Raw genomic sequence first — 25,605 nt, 5'->3', positions numbered from 1 at the left:
TAAGGACCTCAGTCCTACCATCATCTACACTCTTAAACATTCATAAACAAACTGATCCTTATGACACTTGGTGACCTATCAGAAGCAATAATTCAACCCAACCAAAGCAGCAAGAGCTCCAGAGACGAGACACATGATTCCGCCTAAGCAAGGAAAGAACGCTAGTGGAAGACCATCTCTGGTGATAGCTTGTCCTGCTTCAAATGAGAATCCTGTAGGACTAAGGGGGTCATTATGATCCCCGGCAGTTCAGCCCGCCATGCCGGCGGCGGGTGAAAAGACCGCCACCGGCATGGCGGGCAGAACCGCCATATAAAGAACACTATGGAGGCAGCCTGGCGGTGGAAGGAATCATTATCTGACAGGGCAGCGCTGCCCCCCGGATAATGATCCCTACTGGCACCAGCCTTTCCCTGGCAGGTTTCCCCGCCAGGGAAGAGCTGGCGGAAGGGGTGCTCTGGGGCCCCCCTGGGGGCCCCTGCACTGCCCATGCACTTGGCATGGGCAGTGCAGGGGCCCCTGTGCAGTGCCCCATCAGGTGCAGATGCACCCGCCGCACAGAGGCATTGACGGAGACTCCATGTGGAGCAGCCGGCAATGTCCCGGCCATGCATTCTGCTGGGCCAGTGGGCGGAAGCAATGTTTCCGGCTGTACATAATAGTGCCGGCAGGGTCCCAGGGGGGCTGGCGGTCAGTTAAATGATCGCCAGCATGAACACGGCGGTTAACACTGCCGTGTTCATAATGAGGGCCTAATTGTTACTCAAGATCTCCTACTTGAATTCACTGAAGAGAACAAGGAAAAAACAGCAGATGATTCTCTCAGGAGATGGCCTATCCTCCATGAAATTTAAATCCTGAAAACCTTAGTATACTCAAAACACCTTGCTACATACTAAGGCCCTGAAACCCTTCCTGTTCTAAGTATATCTCACTCTGTGGTACCAGGGCCCGACAGTCCTTATATCCAACCGGGCATTACCCCGGTAGGCTGGTGCCCCTGGAAGCCGGCTTTAAGAGCACGGTGCTGCTTCGGGTGCCTATCACTAACCCCGGCTCTCGAGGCTAATTGCAGGAGGCACAGGGAGGCTTCTAGAGAGGGAGAGAAAGAGAGAGAGGGAAGAGGAAGCTGGAGAGAAAGTGATCAGAGAGGGAGAAAAAGGAGAGGATGGAAGAGCGAGAGAGAGAGAGAGAATAGATGGATTGAAGCAGAGAGAGTGCGTGAGTAGGTGAAGGGAGCGGACTGGTTGAGTATTTGTGCAAGTGCTGCCTTTGTTCACCATTTTCTTTTGTTGCTGAGTGTGTGTTTTATTTTCCCCTTTTGCCTTCCCCTCTTCCCTCATTTTACCCCTGATGCCCGTGTTCAGTGGCATCAGGTGTTGTTAGCCACCTATCAGCGGCACACTTTTAATACTTTTTAATATTTTAATATTGGATCTGGTTTTACGATCCAGTTTCTATGCTCTTGTAATTACCTGGGCTTTGCGCCTAGTAGCGCTGGTTTGTTGCCCTGGTATAGGGATATATTATCACTGTTGTCTTCCAGTAACGGGCGCCATTTTCCCTCTGGGCCTCTGTGCCTCGACGGAATGCCGTTTTGGGCACCAGTCTAGCTGCACTGTCTGTAATAGGGGTCATGAAGCAGCAGACGCGTGCAACGGGCATGCCACTGGTGCGCCAAAGACAAGCCTATCTGCACCTAATCGCGCCTGGCTGGGACCAGGGGCCAGAGATGCTGTCCAATCAAGCCCAGATAATTTATCATTCTCAGCTAGCCAACTCCCTGCTCTCAGACTCCCTATCTCGGACCGCTGCCATCATTTCTTTGATCCTCGTCTCTCACCCTGGGTCTGCAATAACTCCCTATGGACTCCTCAGAGTGGACCCTTGCAGCCTCAAAGGAAGTACAATGGGTTAGCCAGCAAGTTCTTGCTAGTCAATTGTCGATCCCTACCCGCCCACAAAATAGATATTCATCGACTGTTGAGTGACTATGCCTCAGAAGTTTTATATCTGACAGAAACATGGCTCCATGAGGAATCCTCTCCGGATGTCACTCTCGCCCTGCCTCATGGTTATTCAATAAGCCGGTTAGATAGGGCACACACGAGGGGTTGGGAATTGCCATTATTTATAAAGACTCCATTAAATACCTTTCTCAAGTGTTGCCAATTCCTAACTGTGAGAGCATGTCTTTCTCCCTAGCAGTGAACCCTACGTTGACACTTTCCGGAGGCTCTACTGCCCCCCCGGTCCTCATGACAGGGTTATTCAAGCTCTCCCAGAACTAGTTGCTGATCTAGTTTTTACTAAATCTAACTTTACTATCCTCTGCGATTTTAATATTCATGTGGACGAGGCAAGTAATGCAGCAGCCAAAACCTTGGTTACAGACCTTGAGGCGCTAGGTTTCACTCAGCTGATTAATGGCCCCACACATACTAAAAGTCAAATGATTGCTCTCGTGTTGAGCAACAGTTCAGATCTATCAGCCCAGACAACCCTTCCTCTGTCATGGTCCGACCACTTTTTAATCAGGCTTATGCTTCCCAATTCCGCAGCTGATACAGGTCGGCAGGCGAATACGTTATCTGGTCGGGTCAAAGCTAAACTGCAAAGGAATGGATCTCCGCTCTCGAAAACACGATCTCCACGTCCTTCAACTCCGTATTACTAATAAAAGCCATCACCCGAGGTGCATGTCATAGGAAATCCCCATGGTCCACTCCACTTCATGGTCCACTCCTCAGATGTCGCTGTTAAAAAAGGAGTGTAAACACCGCGAAAGAAAGTGGAGGAAAACTTACGATATGTCCTCTAAAATCGAATATAGGAAATCAATTAGATACTTCTGTACGGAAATTAAAGTTACACAATCATCATATTATGCTTCCAAAATAGAACAGTCGTCCAACTCTCCTAAAGAAATCTTTTCAATATTTAAAGAAATCATTCAGGCACCCTCTCATATTGATCTAATTAAAGCCTCTAAGGAGCATAGTAATTACTTGGCCTGTTTCTTTCAAAAGAAGATTCTTGACATCTACTCAGCCTTCCCGGACAAGACCGCCGAGAAAGAAGACTTTGCCGGTCAGGTTCAGGTCCTAAACTCCAGAGGTCCACTACTAGATTTTCTGCCCCTCACAGATGACTCAGTAATTAACCTCTTAATCATTATAAAATCAGGATCTCTCCTGGACCCTGCCCCCCTCACATTTTGGCATTAGGTTCAGATATCATAGCCCCTGTCCTAAGGCCCTAGGCAAGTCTTTAATAACAGGCCAGATTCTGTCACATTGGAAACATGCCATCATTAAGTCTTTACTAAAAAAGGCTCATCTTGATGTAGCACTATTGAATAACTATAGGCCAATCTCTCTTCTGCCTATAGCAGCTAAATTGATCAAAAAACATGTCAATAGGCATTTGTCAGGTTTTCTCAAAGACCACAATATCCTTCATCACACTCAAATGGGCTTCAGACCCTAACACAGCACGAGGCCGCCCTTCTGGCAATTGTTGAAGATGTTTGACGACGACTGGGTTCGGGGGGGCCGCTGCTTTTGACACCGTAGATCATAACATTCTGCTTCAACTAATTTCCCATGCAGGCATCAAGGAGCGCGCCTTGAAATGTGTCTCCTCCTTTTCGGGGGATAGGACCTTTCAAGTCCTTGATCGCTCCTTTTTTTCCGACAGTCTTCCTCTCAGCTGCGGGGTTGCCCAGGGCTCCTCTCTCAGCCCTACGTTGTTTAATATCTATATGTCCCCAATGGTTGAGATTGTAGTACCTTACGCTTTGTCCCTGGTTTCCTATGCCGACGACATCCAGTTGGTCTTTTCATTTTCAACTATTTCTAACTCGGAGCAGCCTAATCTAACACCTTGCCTGCAAGCACTAGCTGGATGGATGGCCGGCTGTAAACTCAAGCTTATGAAAAATAAAACCGAAGTAATGATTGTGGGTAAATATGGCCTACTTAAATCCCCTTCTCCATTCCCTGAAGGGCTGGAAGGCCTGCTTCCACCAAGAGACAACATAAAGTCCTTGGGTTTTTGGCTGGAATCTCGCCTCACTAAGCTCTAAGCAGACGTTAAAAGTGCTGAAAAAAATGATCCAAAGAAATCCCTTCGATTTCTTTGCACCATTTTTTCGGCCCCCCCCTAACGGGGGAACTCCCCCCTTGCATACATTACACCTGGCGCAGGTAATGTAGCGCAAAGGGTTAGAAAGTGGCAGAATGCATGCATTGCGCCAGTTTGTAAATTTGGCGCAGCGAATATTGGCCTTGTTGGGCCACATTAGCGTAAAAAAAGACCCTACTGTGGCCCAAGGAGGCGCTAGGGGCTCTTAAATATGCCTCTAAATGTAACATAAATTGATGAGATCCATATTAAGAACAAAACTGTACATTAAAATATTTTTTCAATACATTGATAGAATCATTATTTTACATTTGTCAGTATATTGCATTAAAAGTCAAATCTCTGATCGGTCAATCAATGTTGTTTCTATTAAAGAAGCAGATCATTTGTGTCTCTTATATTCTGTCAGATTGAAGGTATGAGCGTGATGTAAATCCATGTGGATTGCATTAATGTTCTACCTCTAAAAGTCTGTCATTAGGCAACTTAATTACATACAAAGCTGGCATCATCCTTGAAGGCCAGTTTCACATTTCTCAATTTTGTGTTGATATTTGAATGAGATATCTTTTAAAAACGATTATTGCTTTTTTTTATGGTAAGCATTTACGTATATATCTATTTACATATATACTTTAAAAAAATAAACATAATTAAACTATGTTAAAAAATACCACAACAGTAACAATAACTAAAAAATAAAATTAACAAATCTATCTTAAAATCATATATCACACAATAGAAAATACCATTAATCTTAAAACATACATAAAGATTAAATAAGAAATATACAAAATTTACAATAAAAAATTGGGAACACTTACAAAAGTGTTGACTTCCGATAGCTCAGATTTACTGGTCTAAATCCAACTTAAACATAAGTAGGAAAAGTGTTGGACTTTGTAGAGCAATAATTAAAACAACTATATTATATACATGATAATCATTTCTTACCTTCTCTGTTCTGTTTCTGAACATTCTTGTCATTTCCCATGGAACAGTATGTGAATGAAAAACAGGTGAGACAGTGACGAGGCAACTGAGTAATTGTAACCTCAGTCGTAGCAGCAAATCCGTGAGCAGCAGTGTGGACGAGGCAGTATGTTTGGGGGCTTTTTCAGAAGTTCCAGGGCAGGCAGAGGTTACTGAGCTCAAATTGTAACAATTATTTTCTTTTACCACTGGTGTCCTGGGGCTTTAGTATACAATTCAGCACAAAACTGAGCCCAAAACCCTTACTACTTGAGCATCTGGGTAGCTAGCTCGAGCAGTCCAAAGCTTACCGAGGGAGGTGTAGGGTAGAAACTCACTGAACTATAAAATATCCAATGTCTAGCAATTAATCAAGGGCCAGCCAGAAGGTTTGCTTAAAAAGGTAATTTATTTCCAACACACAACACAATACTGTACTTAATCAGCAGAGAACCTTTCAATTGATAGTTATCAGGGTAACAACCTCTGTGGACTAAGGGGCAGCCTAGCACAGCTGTACAATGGTTGCAATACACAATTTAGGACTATTCTGTCCTGGGGAATTTGTGGCTAATGTTTGCATGTTGCCCCTTTATGTGGTGTCGACCACTCCCAAGATTTGGTGGTTAGGTCAGTTCCAGAAGTAATGATTTCCACCCGCCCCGGGTGTCTACACCTTCACACAGTAGCTTTTTGCTTTTGTTTTTTCCAAGAGCAATTTTGACCTCTGCGCGATGGTGGGGGGCGGACACAGCGCTACTCTGGGTGATGGATTTTCTCACACCGCCTTCTGTATGGAATCGCCCTGATCCTGCCCCGCGCCAGCCATTTTGCTGTGGTCCATGTCTGGAGCACATGCACATTCCCCTGTTTGTCAGTCATTAGCAGCACCAGCGTTGGTCCTTAATAGACTGAGCTTGGACCATGCTGTTCCCGGTCCATCGTATGTTTAGCAGATCTTCCTCAATGGCAGGCCCACCACCCAAGCTACGTAAACATCTCACCCCGCTTCACAGGGACTATTGAAAGGTGCAGGTTGGTGCCCACTACAGACTGTTTGGAGCAATCCCAGCATGGTGCAACACCACATCTGACCTTTCTTTAGGTGATACCACAGAGTGTGGCTGCAATTTCTCCCTGTCAAGCAGTCACCAACGAGTCATGTGCTCTATGAAGATCAGTCACTGCAGCATCTGGGCATGCGCGTTCCAAGGACTCATTCTACAATTTAAGTATTCAGGTCCATCCATGAGTCGCAGTGGGCAGCTCCTTTTCATCTTGCCCCAGGTCCTTGCATCCCCCCTTCTAAGCAGTCAGTCAGCTCCCTCCTTCAAGAGAGGCCCACGGCAGCACCTCCCGAAGGCTGCTGAAATTCCCTGGCTTCTGGTCCCGAACCTGGCGGTCACTTGTCCAACCACAGACACAGAATAGCTTCTCAGTCAGCACTGCTGTAGGACCCATGACACTGGTAGAGAAATCCTGACACACTGGCTGATATTTTCTGCCCCATGCTTACACCAGGGGTTCAGACAGACTTTGTGTATGCCACATGTCCTCTGGGACCAGTTTCAGGTAGTTCTTCTGGTCCAGCCAGGGAAACATCCGGAAGCACGACTCCGGAACAACAAAGTCGTGAACAAGGCAAGCGGAACCACGCTTGCTAGAACAGCAACTTCGTTCATTTGTGCCTGAACCACGCGTGTGCTGAACAACGCACATGCGTGGTTAAGGCACAGAAAAAGGGAGTCAGCATTGGGAGAGGACGCGGTCAGGTAAGTGGTGCAGGGTTGGAGGGTAGTTTTTAGGGGTGGGGGTAGTTTGGTTTTTAGGGGCGGGTGGAGGATGTGGTAGTTCTGCTTTTTAGGGGTCGGGGTGGGGGAATGGGGTAGGTTTCTTTTTAGAGGCGGAGTAGGGGGTCGTGTAGTTTTAGTTTTAGGGGTGGGGTTCGGGGTAGTTTTAGTTTTAGGGCAGGGGTGGAGGGGTCGGGGTTGCTTTAGTATTGGGGTGGAGGGTCAGGGTAGTTTTGCTTTTAGGGGCGTGGTGGGGGTTGGGGTAGTTTTAGTTTTTAGGGGCAGGAGTGGGGTTTGGGGTAGTTTTGTTTTTAGGTGTGGGGTCAGGGTTGTTTTAGTATTAGGGGGTTGGGTTGGGGTAGTTTTAGGGGCAGGGTTGGATGGTCGGGTAGTTTTAGTTTTAGGGGCAGAGGTGGGGGGTCGGGGTAGTTTTAGTATTAGGGGTGGGGTGAGACAGGGAAGTTTTGTTTCTGGGGGCGGGGTGGGGGGGTTGGTGTAGTTTTGTTTTAAGGGATGGGGTCGGGGTTGTTTTAGTTTTAGGGGTGGGGTGAGGGTAGTTTTAGTTTTTAGGGGTGGGGGATGGGGATAGTTTTAGTTTTAGTGGTGCCGGGTCGGGGTAGTTTTAGCTTTAGAGGGTGGGGGTCGGGGTAGTTTTAGGAGCGGGGTGAGGGGTCGGGGTTGTTTTAATTTTAGGGGTGGGGTACTTCTAGGTGTTAGGGAAGGTGGGGGTCGCATGTTGGAACCACGCATTCCGTTCCTTACAGGCCTTTACTAGGCATGCCTTTACCACGAAAAATCGTGGTAAAGGCATGTGTGGGAACAACACGGTTGTTGTTCCGACCGTGTTGTTCAGGCATGCGTGGTTCCAGGATTTGTGTTCCATCATACATTCCGCACAACCTACTCCACACACACAAACACATAAACACCTGTTGTCAATGTCCCACGTCGATGGAATGAAAGAACAAGTTGCAGGGGAGTGGTAGACAAATTTAAAAACACAGACGAGGCTAGAAGTCAACTCTCTGAAAGAAGACAGGTGAGTCAGTCGTCTATGGCTGTGTGAGCTGACAGCAGTGCTAGTCAGTGGGGGGAGGGGTACATAGTGCCCCATTGTGGGTTACACCCCATGAATGCCTGGTCTGTGTGCTGAGACAGGAAGACACACACCTGCAGACCCAGCTATGGGGAACCTGAGGTAGGGGTGCTGGTTGTACACAGGGCATCTTCTCATCCCAGCTGCCTGAGCATGAGTGATTGAGAAAGCAAGTGAGACAGTGCAACAGTATGTGAAGAAGTGAGGGAGTGAATGAGGGAATATGTGAGTGACTATACCTGCATAAACCTCCTTTCATCGCCGTATTCTGTAGGAGGTTTTGGGCTGCGTGCGCCCACGCTGAAGCCTCTCTGCTGCTGCCTGTGCTTGTTTTGCAGATCTGTGTGGCTCGTTCTCCCAGGTATTCCTTGCAGCTGATCTGTCTGTCTTCTCTTCCAGGTCTCTGTGGCACCTTCTGCCCATGCATCCACTGCTGCATGCTGGCAGATACGATGGGTGAATCCTTCTGTGTACCTTACCTGCCTGGGGCGCGTGCAGCCATGCGAACCAGCCTCCGCCACCGCCACAATATACAGGTAGGAGCCCACATTCTGGTGAGTGACATGTGGGTGAAGGTGGGAGACAACCCATGCAACCTGGAAGAAAACCAGCTTCATAAAATGAGTCTGTGGGGTGGATATTAACTCTGATGTGAGCAGTGCATGCTGTGTACCTGTCTATATGCAGTAAGGAGGGAGCTGCACAGCTGTCTGTCTGCAGGACATGTTGTATCCAAGCCCACTGGTTCTAAACATGCACATCTGTCTAGAACAAGCTGCGTGTTGCATGGAAGCCCACTTGTTCTAATAAAGTGTGCCTGTCTAGAACAAGGATCATGCTGCATGCAAGCCCACTGGTTCTAAGCGTGCACACCTGTTCAGAACAAGCATCATGCTGCATGCAGGCCCACTGGTTCTAAGCGTGCACGCCTGTTCAGAACAAGAATCATGCTGCATGCAAGCCCACTGGTTCTAAACATGCACAGCTGTCTAGAACAAGCAGCGTGCTGCATGCAAACCCACTGGTTCTAAACATGCACAGCTGTCAAGAACAAGCCACGTGCTGCATGCAAACCCACTGGTTCTAAACATGCACAGCTGTCCAGAACAAGCCGCGTTCTGCATGCAAGCCCACTGGTTCTAAACATGCACAGCTGTCTAGAACAAGCAGCGTGCTGCATGCAAACCCACTGGTTCTAAACATGCACAGCTGTCTAGAACAAGCCACGTGCTGCATGCAAGCCTACTTGTTTTAAGTGTGTACACTTGTCTAGAACAAGAAGTGTGCTGCATGCAAGCCCACTGGTTATAAGCGTGCACGCCTGTCCAGAACAAGGATCATGCTGCATGCAAGCCCACTGGTTCTAAACATGCTCAGCTGTCTAGAACAAGCTGCGTGTTGCATGGAAGCCCACTTGTTCTAAGAAGCATGCTTGTCTAGAACAAGGAGCATGCTGCATGCAAGCCCACTGGACCTAAGCGTGCACGTCTGTCCAGAACAAGGAGAGTGATGCATGCACTGCACACCACTGGTTCTAAACATGCACAGCAGTCTAGAACAAGCCGCGTTCTGCATGCAAGCCTACTTGTTTTAAGTGTGCACGCCTGTCTAGAATAAGAAGTGAGCTGAATGTAAGCCTATTGGTTGTAAGCGTGCATACCTTTCCAGAACAAGATGTATGCTGCATGCAAGCCTACTGGTAGTATGCGTCCATACCTTTCCAGAACAAGGAGGATGCTGCATTCAAGCCCACTGGTTCTAAACATGCACAGCAGTCTAGAACAAGCAGCATGCTGCATGCAAACCCACTGGTTCTAAACATGCACAGCTGTCTAGAACAAGCCACGTGCTGCATGCAAGCCTACTTGTTTTAAGTGTGTACACTTGTCTAGAACAAGAAGTGTGCTGAATGCAAGCCCACTGGTTGTAAGCCTGCATACCTTTCCAGAACAAGGATCATGCTGCATGCAAGCCCACTGGTTCTAAACATGCACAGCTGTCTAGAACAAGCTGCGTGTTGCATGGAAGCCCACTTGTTCTAAGGAAGCATGCTTGTCTAGAACAAGGAGCATGCAGCATGCAAGCCCACTGGACCTAAGCGTGCACGCCTGTACAGAACAAGGAGCGTGTTACATGCACGCCACTGGTTCTAAACATGCACAGCTGTCTAGAACAAGCCGCGTGCTGCATGCAAGCCTACTTGTTTTAAGTGTGCACACCTGTCTAGAATAAGAAGTGTGCTGAATGCAAGCCCACTGGTTGTAAGCGTGCACGCCTGTCCAGGACAAGGAGAATGCTGCATGCTAGCCCACTGGTTCTAAACATGAACAGCAGTCTAGAACAAGCTGCATGCTGCATGCAAGCCTACATGTTTTAAGTGTGCACACCTGTCTATAATAAGAAGTGTGCTGCATGCACGGCCACTGGTTGTAAGTGTACACGTCTGTCTAGAACCAGCTGCGTGCTGCATGCAAGCCTACTTGTTTTAAGTGTGCACACCTGTCTATAATAAGAAGTGTGCTGCATGCAAGCCCACTGGTTGTAAGCGTGCACGCCTGTCCAGAACAAGCCACATGCTGCATGCAAGCCTACTTGTTTTAAGTGTGCACGCCTGTCTGGAAGAATCCGCGTGCTGCATGCAAGCCCGCTTGTTTTAAGTGTGCACGCCTATCTGGAAGAAGCCGCGTGCTGCATGCAAGCCCGCTTGTTTTAAGTGTGCACGCCTGTCTGGAGGAAGCCGCGTGCTGCATGCAAGCCCGCTTGTTTTAAGTGTGCACGCCTGTCTGGAGGAAGCCGCGTGCTGCATGCAAGCCCGCTTGTTTTAAGTGTGCACGCCTGTCTGGAAGAAGCCGCGTGCTGCATGCAAGCCCGCTTGTTTTAAGTGTGCTTGTCTGTCCAGAACAAGGAGCATGATGCCTGCAAGCCGGCGTGTTTTAAGTGTGCACGCCTGTCCAGATCAAGCAGCGGGCTGCGCACCTTCTATGAGCTGCAGGCTCGATCTGTTGCTTGCTGCACACCTACCCAGGTGCTGTAAACAGTGTGCTGCGTGCACCCATCTGCTGGAAACAGTGGGTGTTTTCTGTCCGCAGGGTTTGAGAGGATTGTGCTGCTGTGAGAAGACATAGCAGCAGCTCACCTGAGCAGCTGGCGACTGACTCCTCAGGGGAACATCCTTTTTAGTGACATAAAACCTCATCTTTTCCCCCTCCCTCCCAGGACTAATTATACACAGCAACGCCCCCCAGCCAGCTCAGAACACTGGAATAGCCAACATTTTAAGATTTACGTTTGACTGGAACAATTTGCCCATTTCTTACAGAAGAATTCCATCTAATGTCAAAGCTATGACAGTTTACTCTTATTATATCCCCGTTAATAAAAAAACACAATGTTATTGGTAGATTTTGCCATGTAGCTCCCCACAAGGGCCAAATAATCCACTTACACTTCATGAGGAAATGCTCCGGTGTCTCTCTGTCCATTTGGAAAGAAACTGGATAATTCCTAATTAACCTAAATACCCTTAGATTGAAAACCAAACCTACAAAGAGTCACACATCACACCTTGGGTGTGTTAGGTAGTCTCCGACAGAGTCCCCGAGGCATCTGGGAGGATGGCATGCACCTGACAGGGCACACCCTAGGGTTGGTGGAAACGCATCATACAACATTCAGGGGTAAAAGGTTTACATTCCACTATTCCCAGAACACCCCTTCCTGCCAGGCGGCTTCCCCATCTCTAGTGCCAGCGGGCATCACAACATCTCTCCACTGCCTGACCTCTAGTGCCAGCGGGCATCACAACATCCCTCCACTGCCTGACCTCTAGTGCCAGCGGGCATCACAACATCCCTCCACTGCCTGACCTCTAGTGCCAGCGGGCATTACAACGTCCCTCCACTGCCTGACCTCTAGTGCCAATGGCCATCACTGTCCCTCCACTGCCTTACCTCTAGAATCAACGGCCATCACAACATCCCTCCACTGCCTGACCTCTAGTGCCAGCGGGCATCACAACATCCCTCCACTGCCTGACCTCTAGTGCCAGCGGGCATTACAACGTCCCTCCACTGCCTGACCTCTAGTGCCAATGGCCATCACTGTCCCTCCACTGCCTTACCTCTAGAATCAACGGCCATCACAACATCCCTCCACTGCCTGACCTCTAGTGCCAGCGGGCATTACAACGTCCCTCCACTGCCTGACCTCTAGTGCCAATGGCCATCACTGTCCCTCCACTGCCTGACCTCTAGTGCCAATGGCCATCACTGTCCCTCCACTGCCTTACCTCTAGAATCAACGGCCATCACATCATCCCTCCACTGCCCAACCTCTAATGCCAGTGGGCATCACAGCACAACATCTCTCCACTACCTGACTTCTAGTGCCAACGGTTTCACAGCGTCTCTCTACTGCCTCACTTTTAGCGCAAGTGGGCATCACATCTCTCCACTGCCTAATCTCCGGCGCCTATGGGCATCACAACGTCTCTCCACTGCCTAACACCTAGTGCCAATAGGACTTACAACGTCTCTCCACTGTCTGACGCCTAGTTCCAACGAGACTCACAATGTCTCTCTACTGCCTTATCTCTAGTACCAATGAACATCACAATGTCTCTCTACTGCCAACTGGCATCACAAAGTCTCTCCACTGCCTCACCTCTGATGCCAGGAAGCATCACAATGTCACTCCACTGCCTGACCTCTGGTGCCTGCGGGCATCTCAACATCTCTCCACTGCCTTACCTCTAGTGCCAGGGGGCATCATAGTGTCTGTACACTGCCTGACCTCTAGTGGCAATGGGACTTACAAAGTCTCTCCACTGTCTGACCTCTATTTCAAACTTGACTCACGACGTCTCTCTACTGCCTTATCTCTAGTACCAACAAACATCACAATGTCTCTCTACTGCCCAACCTCTAGTGCCAACCGGTATCACAAAGTCTCTCCACTGCCTTAACTCTAATGCCAGGAAGCATCCCAATGTCTCTCCACTGCCTCACCTCTGGTGCCAGTGGGCATCACAACATCTCTCCACTGACTTACTTCTAGTGCTAACGGGCATCATGATGTCTTTCCACTGCTTGACCTCTAGTGCCAATGGGCATCACAGCACAACATCTCCCTGCTACCTGACTTCTAGTGCCAAAGGATGTCACACCGTCTTCTCCACTGCCTGACCTCTGGTGCCAGTGGGCATCACAACATCTCTCCACTGCCTTACCTCTACTGACAGCGGACGTCATAGCATCTTTCTACTGCCTGACCTCTAGTGCCAACAGACATCACAAGGTCTTTCCACTGCCTCACTTCTAGTGCCAAAGGGCATCACAATGTATCTCCACTGCCTGACTTCTAGGGCCAGCGGGCATCACAGTGTTTCTCCAGTGCCCAACCTCTAGTGCCAGCAGGTATCACAATGTCTCTCCACAGCCTACCCTCTAGCACCAACGGGAATCACAACATCTCTCCACTGCTTAACCGTTAGTGCCAGCAGGCATCACAAAGTCTCTCCTCTGCCTAACCTCTAGTGCCGGCGGGTTTCACAGCATCTCTCCACTGCCTAAACTCCAGTGCCAGCGGTGTCTCTTCACGGCCTAACCAGAGGTGTCAACGGGCATCACAACATGCCTCTACTGTCCAACCTCTAGTGCCAACCGGCATCAGAATGTCTCTCCACTGTGTTACCTCTAATGCCAATGAGCAACACAATATCTCTTCACTGCCTTACCTCTAGTGCCAACGGGCATCACAAGGTCTCTCTACTGCCTTAACTCTAGTGCTAATGGGCATCAAAATGTCTCTCCACTTCCTAACCACTAGTGCCAACGGCCATCACAATATGCCTCCACTGCCCAACCTCTAATGCCAGTGGGCATCACAACATCTCTCCACTGCCTGACCTCTAGTGTCAGTGGGCATCACAATGTCTCTCCACTGCCTGACCTCTAGTGCCAGCGGGCATCACAAGGTCTCTCCACTGCCTGATCTCTAGAGCTAGCAGGCATCACAATGTCTCTCCACTGCCCAACCTCTAGTGCAAACGGGGCATCACAAGTTCTCTGTATTGCCTAACATCTAGTGCCAACGGGCATCACAATGTCTCTCCACTGCCTAACCTCTACTACCATCGGGCATCACTATGTCTCTCCACTGTCTAACGTCTACTGATAATAGGCATCACAATGTCTCTCCACTGCCTAACCTCTAGTGCCAAAGGCATCACAACGACTCTCCACTGCCTTACGTCTGGTACCAACGGGACTCATGATGTCTCTCCACTGAAATGATGTCTAGTACCAATGGCATCACAATTTCTCCAAAATGCCTTACATCTCGTACCAACCGGCCTTTCGAGGTCTCTACACTGCCTCTGGGCATCACAGCGTGTCTCCATTCTTCTTATGCCTAGTGCCAACGGGACTCACAAGGAATGTCCACTGCCTTATCTCTAGTACCAATGGTACTCACAAGGTCTGTCCACTGCCTTACCTCTAGTACCAAGGGGCATCACAAGGTCTCTCCACCGCCTTACCTCTAGTACCAAGGGGCATCACAAGGTCTCTCCACCGCCTTATCTCTAGTACCAACAGAACTCACTAGGCCTATCCACTGCCTTACCTCTGGTGTCAGCGGGCATCACAGTGTTTCTCACCGCCTTACATTTAGTACCAACGGGACTAACTCCACTGCCTTACATCTAGTACCAATAGGCATCACAATGTCTCCCCACTGCCTTACGTCTAGTGCCAATGGGCATCACAAGATTTCTCCACTGCCTTCCCTCTGGTGCTGACAGGACTCGCAAGGTCTCTCCACTGCCTTACCTATAGTGCTGATGGGCCTCATGAGGTCTGTCCACTGCTTTACCTCTAGTACCAACAGGATTCATGAGGTGTCTCCACTGCCTTACCTCTAGTGTCAACGGGACTCATGACGGCTCTCCAGTGTCTTACCTCTAGTGCCAACCGGTGTTACGAGGTCTGTCCACTGCCTTACCACTTGTACCAATGGGACTCAGATGTCTCTCCACTGCCTTACCTCTAGTGCCAACAGGTGTCATTTGGTCTGTCCAACACCTTACCTCTAGTGCCAGCAGGCATCGCGAGGTCTGTCCACTGCCTCATGTCTGATACCAACGGGACTCATAACTTCTCTCCACTGCCTTTTCTCTAGTACTAATGGGCCTCACAAGGTCTCTCCACTGCCTTACCTCCAGTAGCAACGGATTCAGAGGTCTGTCCACTGTCTTATGTATAGTACCGATGGGCCTCACAAGACCTCTCCACTGCCTTACCTCTAGTACCAACAGGACTCAATGCCTCTCCACTGCCTAACCTCTACGGCCAACATGCATCACAGCCTCTTTCCAGAGACTAACCTCTATTGCCAACTGGCATCACAATGTCTCTCCACTGCCTTACCTCTAGTGCCAACAGACATCAGAACGTCTCTCCACTGCCTGACCTTTAGTACCAACAGGCATCACAACGTCTCTCCACTGCCTAACCCCTAGTGCCAAAGGGCATCACAACGTCCCTCCACTGCCTTACCTCTAGTGCCAATGCGCATCACAAAGCCTTTCTACTGCCGTACCACCAGTACCATCGGGACACACGAGGTCTGCCCATTGCCTAACTTCTAGTGCAAATGGGCATCACAACGTCTCTTCACTGGCTGAGTTCTAGTGCCAGCGGGCATCACAGTGTCTCTCCAATGCCTAACCTCTAGTGCCAGCAAGCATCACAATGTCTCTTCACTGCCTGATCTCTACTGCCAGCGGGCATCTCAGTGTCTCTCCAATGCCTTACCTCTAGTGCCTTACCTCTAGTGCCAGCGGGCATCACAGCGTCTCTCCACTGCCTAACCTCTAGTGCCAATGGGTATCACAACATCTCTCCACTACCTACAGTCTAGTGCCAACCGGCATCACATAGTGTCTCCACTTCCTAACCTCTAGTGTCAACAGGTCTCACAAGGTCTGTTAAATGCTTTACCTCTAGTGCCAATGGACATCACAAATCCTGTCCACTGCCTTCCCTCTAATACCAACGGGACTCACAAGGTCAGTCCACTTCCTTACCTCTAGTGCCAATGTGCATCACAACATCTCTCCACTACCTGACCTCTAGTGCCAGTGGGCATCACGTCTCTTCACTGCGTGACCTCTAGTGCCAGCAGGCATCACAAGGTCTGTCCAATGCCTTGCATCTTGTGCCAACAGGACTCACGAGGTCTGTCCACTGCCTTACCTCTAGTGACAACATGACTCACGAGGTCTGTCCACTGCCGAATCTCTAGTGCCAACGGACATCACAGCTTCTCTCTACTGCCTAACCTCTAATGCAAACAGGCATCACAACGTCTCTCCACTGCCTGACCTCTAGTACCAACAGGACTCATGAGGTCTCTCCACTGCCTTACCTCTAGTGTCAACGGGACTCATGAGGTCTCTCCACTGCCTTACCTCTAGTGCCAACAGACCTCACAAGGTCTGTCCAATGCCTTACCTCTTGTGCCAACGGGACTCGCGAGGTGTCTCCACTGTCTTACTTCTAGTACCAACGGGACTTATGAGGTCTGTCCACTGCCTTACCTCTAGTGTCAACAGGACTCATGAGGTCTCTCCACTGCATTACCTCTAGTGTCAACGGGACTCGTGAGGTCTCTCCACTGCCTTACCTCTAGTACCAACAGGACTCATGAGGTCTCTCCACTGCCTTACCTCTAGTGTCAACGGGACTCTTGAGGTCTCTCCACTGCCTTACCTCTAGTACCAACAGGACTCATGAGGTCTCTCCACTGCCTTACTTCTAGTGTCAACAGGACTCATGAGGTCTCTCCACTGCCTTACCTCTAGTGCCAACGGGACTCATGAGGTCTGTCCACTGCCTTACCTCTAGTGACAACAGGACTCACGAGGTCTGTCCACTGCCTTACCTCTAGTGACAACGGGACTCACGAGGTGTCTCCACTGCCGAATCTCTAGTGCCAACGGACATCACAGCTTCTCTCTACTGCCTAACCTCTAATGCAAACAGGCATCACAACGTCTCTCCACTGCCTGACCTCTAGTGCCAACAGACCTCACAAGGTCTGTCCAATGCCTTACCTCTTGTGCCAACGGGACTCGCGAGGTGTCTCCACTGTCTTACTTCTAGTACCAACGGGACTCATGAGGTCTGTCCACTGCCTTACCTCTAGTGTCAACAGGACTCACAAGGTCTGTCCACTGCCAGACATCTAGTGGCAACAGTTCTCACAAGGTCTGTCCACTGCCTTACCTGTAGTGCCAACAGGACTCACAAGGTCTGTCCACTGCTTTACCTCTCGTACTAACGGGACTCATGAGGTCTCTCCACTCCCTGACCTCTAGTTGCAACAGGACTCACGAGGTCTGTCCACTGTCTGACCTCTAGTGCCAACAGTCCTCACATGGTCTCTCCACTGACTGACCTTTAATGCCAATGGTACTCATGAGGTCTGTCTGCTGCCTTACCTCTAGTACCAAGGGGCATCACAATGTCTCTCCACTGCCTTACCTCTAGTATGAACAGGACTCACGAGGTCTGTCCACTGCCTTATGTCTAGTACTAACAGGACTCACGAGGTCTGTCCACTGCCTTATGTCTAGTACCAACAGGACTCATGAGGTCTGTCCAATGCCTTACCTCTAGTGTTAACGGGACTCATGAGGTCTCTCCACTGCCTTACCTCTAGTGTCAACGGGACTCAACGGTACTCATGATGTCTCTCCACTGCCTTACCTCTAGTGTCAACGGGACTCATGAGGTCTCTCCACTGCCTTACCTCTAGTGCCAACGGGCCTCACAAGGTCTCTCCACTGCCTTACCTCTAATGTCAACGGGACTCACGAGGTCTGTCCACTGCCTTACCTCCAGTACCAACAGGACTCATGAGGTGTCTCCACTGCCTTACCTCTAGTGTCAACGGAACTCATGAGGTCTCTCCAATGCCTTACCTCTAGTACCAACGGGCCTCACAAGGTCTCTCCACTGCCTTACCTCTAATGTCAACGGGACTCACGAGGTCTGTCCACTGCCTTACCTCCAGTACCAACAGGACTCATGAGGTGTCTCCACTGCCTTACCTCTAGTGTCAACGGAACTCATGAGGTCTCTCCACTGCCTGACCTTTAGTACCAACAGGCATCACAACGTCTCTCCACTGCCTAACCCCTAGTGCCAAAGGGCATCACAACGTCCCTCCACTGCCTTACCTCTAGTGCCAATGCGCATCACAAAGCCTTTCTACTGCCGTACCACCAGTACCATCGGGACACACGAGGTCTGCCCATTGCCTAACTTCTAGTGCAAATGGGCATCACAACGTCTCTTCACTGGCTGAGTTCTAGTGCCAGCGGGCATCACAGTGTCTCTCCAATGCCTAACCTCTAGTGCCAGCAAGCATCACAATGTCTCTTCACTGCCTGATCTCTACTGCCAGCGGGCATCTCAGTGTCTCTCCAATGCCTTACCTCTAGTGCCTTACCTCTAGTGCCAGCGGGCATCACAGCGTCTCTCCACTGCCTAACCTCTAGTGCCAATGGGTATCACAACATCTCTCCACTACCTACAGTCTAGTGCCAACCGGCATCACATAGTGTCTCCACTTCCTAACCTCTAGTGTCAACAGGTCTCACAAGGTCTGTTAAATGCTTTACCTCTAGTGCCAATGGACATCACAAATCCTGTCCACTGCCTTCCCTCTAATACCAACGGGACTCACAAGGTCAGTCCACTTCCTTACCTCTAGTGCCAATGTGCATCACAACATCTCTCCACTACCTGACCTCTAGTGCCAGTGGGCATCACGTCTCTTCACTGCGTGACCTCTAGTGCCAGCAGGCATCACAAGGTCTGTCCAATGCCTTGCATCTTGTGCCAACAGGACTCACGAGGTCTGTCCACTGCCTTACCTCTAGTGACAACAGGACTCACGAGGTCTGTCCACTGCCGAATCTCTAGTGCCAACGGACATCACAGCTTCTCTCTACTGCCTAACCTCTAATGCAAACAGGCATCACAACGTCTCTCCACTGCCTGACCTCTAGTACCAACAGGACTCATGAGGTCTCTCCACTGCCTTACCTCTAGTGTCAACGGGACTCATGAGGTCTCTCCACTGCCTTACCTCTAGTGCCAACAGACCTCACAAGGTCTGTCCAATGCCTTACCTCTTGTGCCAACGGGACTCGCGAGGTGTCTCCACTGTCTTACTTCTAGTACCAACGGGACTTATGAGGTCTGTCCACTGCCTTACCTCTAGTGTCAACAGGACTCATGAGGTCTCTCCACTGCATTACCTCTAGTGTCAACGGGACTCGTGAGGTCTCTCCACTGCCTTACCTCTAGTACCAACAGGACTCATGAGGTCTCTCCACTGCCTTACCTCTAGTGTCAACGGGACTCTTGAGGTCTCTCCACTGCCTTACCTCTAGTACCAACAGGACTCATGAGGTCTCTCCACTGCCTTACTTCTAGTGTCAACAGGACTCATGAGGTCTCTCCACTGCCTTACCTCTAGTGCCAACGGGACTCATGAGGTCTGTCCACTGCCTTACCTCTAGTGACAACAGGACTCACGAGGTCTGTCCACTGCCTTACCTCTAGTGACAACGGGACTCACGAGGTGTCTCCACTGCCGAATCTCTAGTGCCAACGGACATCACAGCTTCTCTCTACTGCCTAACCTCTAATGCAAACAGGCATCACAACGTCTCTCCACTGCCTGACCTCTAGTGCCAACAGACCTCACAAGGTCTGTCCAATGCCTTACCTCTTGTGCCAACGGGACTCGCGAGGTGTCTCCACTGTCTTACTTCTAGTACCAACGGGACTCATGAGGTCTCTCCACTGCCTTACCTCTAGTGTCAACGGGACTCATGAGGTCTGTCCACTGCCTTACCTCTAGTGTCAACAGGACTCACAAGGTCTGTCCACTGCCAGACATCTAGTGGCAACAGTTCTCACAAGGTCTGTCCACTGCCTTACCTGTAGTGCCAACAGGACTCACAAGGTCTGTCCACTGCTTTACCTCTCGTACCAACGGGACTCATGAGGTCTCTCCACTCCCTGACCTCTAGTTGCAACAGGACTCACGAGGTCTGTCCACTGTCTGACCTCTAGTGCCAACAGTCCTCACATGGTCTCTCCACTGACTGACCTTTAATGCCAATGGTACTCATGAGGTCTGTCTGCTGCCTTACCTCTAGTACCAAGGGGCATAACAATGTCTCTCCACTGCCTTACCTCTAGTATGAACAGGACTCACGAGGTCTGTCCACTGCCTTATGTCTAGTACTAACAGGACTCACGAGGTCTGTCCACTGCCTTATGTCTAGTACCAACAGGACTCATGAGGTCTGTCCAATGCCTTACCTCTAGTGTTAACGGGACTCATCAGGTCTCTCCACTGCCTTACCTCTAGTGTCAACGGGACTCAACGGTACTCATGATGTCTCTCCACTGCCTTACCTCTAGTGTCAACGGGACTCATGAGGTCTCTCCACTGCCTTACCTCTAGTGCCAACGGGCCTCACAAGGTCTCTCCACTGCCTTACCTCTAATGTCAACGGGACTCACGAGGTCTGTCCACTGCCTTACCTCCAGTACCAACAGGACTCATGAGGTGTCTCCACTGCCTTACCTCTAGTGTCAACGGAACTCATGAGGTCTCTCCAATGCCTTACCTCTAGTACCAACGGGCCTCACAAGGTCTCTCCACTGCCTTACCTCTAATGTCAACGGGACTCACGAGGTCTGTCCACTGCCTTACCTCTAGTGTCAACGGAACTCATAAGGTCTCTCCACTGCCTTACCTCTTGTGTCAACGGGACTCATGAGGTCTGTCCACTGCCTTACCTCTAGTGTCAACGGGACTCTTGAGGTCTGTCCACTGCCTTACCTCTAGTGTCAACAGGACTCACAAGGTCTGTCCACTGCCTTACCTCTAGTGTCAACAGGACTCACAAGGTCTGTCCACTGCCTTACCTCTAGTGCCAACAGGACTCATGAGGTGTCTCCACTGCCTTACCTCTAGTGTCAACGGAACTCATGAGGTCTCTCCACTGCCTTACCTCTAGTGTCAACGGGACTCATGAGGTCTGTCCCCTGCCTTACCTCTAGTGTCAACGGGACTCATGAGGTCTCTCCACTGCCTTACCTCTTGTGTCAACGGGACTCATGAGGTCTGTCCACTGCCTTACCTTTAGTGTCAACGGGACTCTTGAGGTCTGTCCACTGCCTTACCTCTAGTGTCAACAGGACTCACGAGGTCTTTCCACTGCCTTACCTCTAGTGTCAACGGGACTCACGAGGTCTTTCCACTGCCTTACCTCTAGTGTCAACGGGACTCACGAGGTCTGTCCACTGCCTTACACTTCTGAAGGCTTTCATTATGTCTAGATTGAACGACTGTAATTCTGTCTTTCTTGATCTGCCGGCAAAGTCCATTAGGGAATTGCAACTTGACCACAATGCAGCACCCAGAAAGATTTGCAACCTTAGACAGTTCAATGCCTTATCTCTTGCCCTCTCAGGTTTACACTGGCTTGCAGAGGAAAAGAGAAAGTATGGCCATCACGTCAGCCTTCTGTCTCCAAACATTTCTCGCAATGAAAAAAAAACATTCCCTGTGTCCAAACACTGACCAGTTACTGACAGTCGCCAAGTATCACTCATGATGCCAGAGCTTTCTCTCTAGTTGCTTTGAAGCGCTGGAACTCCTTGCCTTTTACTCCTCTCTCACAAATGTATTTGCCGACATTTAGGAAGTTATAAAGAAAATGGGTATTTTTCCTTTTATTAGTCACTAGGATGCATATTTATTTAAATAGTAGTGCAGGGCAGCTCAGCGATAGGCCTTGCTGTGCTGCCCTTCGCCATAAGGAAAGGGCAGGAATGCACCATATTTATGAAAGACGCTGTATTTCTGTCCTTTCCCCCTGCACTGATGCTCTTTTGGCAGCCTAGCGCAAATGCAGGCACTCTTGCACCGTGGTGCAAGACTGCCTGCGCTGCATGCAGGATTGTTTTTGTGCAGGAAGGGGCACCTTCCTGCACAAAAAGAATCCATAGAGGCAGTTTCCTCTTTCTAAGCGTGCTGCAGAATGAAAAGAGATAAAAACAAGGAGAAATAAAGATATTTCTCCTTGTTCAGCTTCCCCTGGGAAAGCGTAGGGTTATGATGCATTCCCAGGTTCACATGTCCTTGTAAATCTGAGGCAGCGTCAAAACCCATTGGTGTTGCTTGGGAACACCCACTGCAACGCCCATGGAGCGCCTCCCGGGCGCAGAGTATGGCAACGCAGCGAAACAGCGCAGTGAGTTGCGCTGCTTTGCCTTACTCCATATCTATGAGGCCATGAAAAGCCACGCAAAGTGTCAAACACACTACGCCCTGGCGGCGCACAGGGCTTGTAAATATGATCCTAAGTTTTCAATCTTAGGTTTCTGGCCCATTTCTGGATTACGAGCATAAAGATCACCTGGGATGTAAGTGCGCTGTACAAACACCTGTAAATACATAAGGTTTTTGTCAGTGGCAAAACGTAAAATGATTAATTAAATTGAACTGGATTGAATTGTGTGGAAACCCAAGGCCTAGATAAGGAGGAAGAGGTCCTTAAGGGGGTAGGGATGACCTTGGAACAAATTACTGAATGAATGAATGAATGAATAAATTAATGATAGCTTCTATACTAAATTCTATAGAAAATGTCTTTAGGTGTTGAAAATCCTACAGTCACACAAAGTGAAAAACAGAAGAATCATGGAAAAAGTTAAACTTCAAAGAGAATCCCTCTGTTAACAATATAAGTGAAACAGTTCAGCCCACCATTACTTCTCGGGCAATGTGCAAGAGGGAGTAAGGGGCTTGCATTTGTGTACTTAATTTTTTATTGACCCAGTGGAAGCAATACTTTATCGTTCCAATACAATAGACCAACTTAAAAGGTGCATTTCTACATCAAGCATTACATGTGAATCCAGTTCATTTTCTATATGACTGTTATGACTGTAGCCCTCTGAGACTGGATGGTGTTTATTTAAGCTGGTGAAAACCCTGACCCTAGTGTTCTGACCACCTTGTATCTTACGTAACATGTTTGAAGAGGCCAAGCAGAGGGATTTAAAACAATGCTCCAAACACTGAAAATTCAGGAGGGTTCCCCAGGGCACCACTGAATTTGTCTGGTTGACCTTTTGAGGCAGTGGTCCTCCTGCAGGCAGATCCAAATGTCTCTTTACTCGCTTAGGACGGTGCAGCCAAGTAGTTAGTGAGGTTAGCATTCTAGTTCTCAGCTCAGACCTGCTCATATAGGGAGGTTCCACTCTAGATTCTGGAATGCTGGTTATGTAACTAGTATTTACAGGCCGGGTGTTTCTAGGTCAAGACAAACCAGCTGACGGGGCCAATATACGTGGAGTTTATTACACAAAGGTCCAGACCTTTTCCGATGAAGGAGAGTTTACAGCGGCGACGAGGATGGGATTCGAACCCATGCGTGCACAGCACAATAGATTATGATGTAATCTCAGTATCCAAGTACATGTTCATAAGCATTGAAGCATGTGATTCGCTAAAACATTACATCACCTTCTAACCAAGAAGATACTCTCATCGGTCTTGCGGTTCCAGTCTGTTTTGTCCCCAAAGTCCTGTTTCCACACACGAATGTCTTGGTACCACATCTACCGGCCACCCTGTCCTGCATCTCCACATCACTATTCAACAGAATACCCCGCACCTACACACCCTTCTGCATGTTTCACTTTCTGCAACATGTAGCAATGACTCGGAAGCCACATAGGTAGGTTCTTCTTTGTATGCAGCCCCAGATTAGGTACAACATCTGTATCGCATTCTCTCCCTCTTCCAACTGCCATCCCTAGAACCACCCACAATACCTGTTCAATATTGGAACCTTACATGTACCCTTACTATCCAATGATATCTAAAGAATACTGTGCACACCATCAGAGAATACTATGTACACCATCAGTGAATATTGTGCACACCATCAGAGAATACTATGTACACCATCAGTGAATACTGTGCACACCATCAGAGAATACTATGTACATCATCAGAGAATACTGTGCACACCACCAGAGAATACTGTGCACACCATCAGAGAATATTATGTACATCATCAGAGAATACTGTGCACACCATCAGAGAATACTATGTACACCATCAGAGAATACTGTGCACTCCATCAGAGAATACTATGTACACCATCAGTGAATACTGTGCACACCATCAGAGAATACTATGTACATCATCAGAGAATACTGTGCACACCACCAGAGAATACAGTGCACACCATCAGAGAATACTATGTACATCATCAGAGAATACTGTGCACACCATCAGAGAATACTATGTACATCATCAGAGAATACTGTGCACTCCATCAGAGAATACTGTGCACACCATCAGAGAATACTATGTACATCATCAGAGAATACTGTGCACACCACCAGAGAATACTGTGCACACCATCAGAGAATACTGTGTACATCATCAGAGAATACTGTGCACACCATCAGAGAATACTGTGCACATCATCAGAGAATACTGTGTACATCATCAGAGAATACTGTGCGCACCATCAGAGAATACTGTGCGCACCATCAGAGAATACTGTGCACACCATCAGAGAATACTGTGCGCATCATCAGAGAATACTGTGCACACCATCAGAGAATACTGTGCGCACCATCAGAGAATACTGTGCACATCATCAGAGAATACTGTGCGCACCATCAGAGAATACTGTGCACACCATCAGAGAATACTGTGCACACCATCAGAGAATACTCTGCACACCATCAGAGAATACTGTGCACACCATCAGAGAATACTGTGCACACCACCAGAGAATACTGTGCACACCATCAGAGAATACTGTGCACAGCATCAGAGGATACTGTGCACAGCATCAGTGAATACTGTGCACACCACCAGAGAATACTGTGTACATCATCAGAGAATACTGTGCACACCACCAGAGAATACTGCGTACATCATCAGAGAATACTGTGCATAGCATCAGAGAATACTATGTACATCATCATGTGGTAGATGAACCACGTTAATACACATCGCCCCTTCCAAATAGAAAAGACATTACATTTTGGAATATAATCTATAAATGAAAATGGTGAACTATTAACAACTATTTATATCCGATATGTTAAACCTATCAAAATGTGAACAAAAACCTAAAGAATATGCATCCCTGGTAAAATATAGGGAACAGGAAAATGAATTCTAAAGAAAACAATGACGTATAAACCATTAGTTTTACACTGTACTTACACAAACAAAATCTTCAAACTTCTTTGGTTAGGTGATGATTCTACCAAATTTACCAGTATTGATTTGGTTGTTCTTAGTCACATTACATTGTAGGTTCTCATAACCAGCACTTGAAGTGTCAGGACTGATACTCACTTCTTCGGGACAGGTTTCCCTTCCCACCCATCTCACTCCTTGTCAATACTTACACCCATATCCATCCAATCATACATATCGACTTCATCACTTTCCACTTGTGAGAATTTCCTA

The 25,605-nt window shown here is 48.7% G+C and overlaps 1 protein-coding gene across 2 annotated transcripts in view; it reads left to right on the top strand.

Annotated features, from left to right (window-relative positions):
- Positions 1-25,605, top strand: part of LOC138247463 (cornifelin-like) — a 114,828-nt gene that overhangs the window by 76,257 nt on the left and 12,966 nt on the right. For both annotated transcript variants that reach the window (XM_069202088.1, XM_069202089.1), the window contains exon 3: positions 8,404-8,540. In XM_069202088.1, coding sequence (XP_069058189.1) covers positions 8,404-8,540 — 137 coding nt within the window. The remainder of the gene's footprint in view (positions 1-8,403; positions 8,541-25,605) is intronic.

The sequence above is a fragment of the Pleurodeles waltl genome, chromosome 7, assembly GCF_031143425.1.
Source record: "Pleurodeles waltl isolate 20211129_DDA chromosome 7, aPleWal1.hap1.20221129, whole genome shotgun sequence".
NCBI lineage: Eukaryota > Metazoa > Chordata > Amphibia > Caudata > Salamandridae > Pleurodeles > Pleurodeles waltl.
This window is presented reverse-complemented; position numbering and strand designations above follow the sequence as displayed.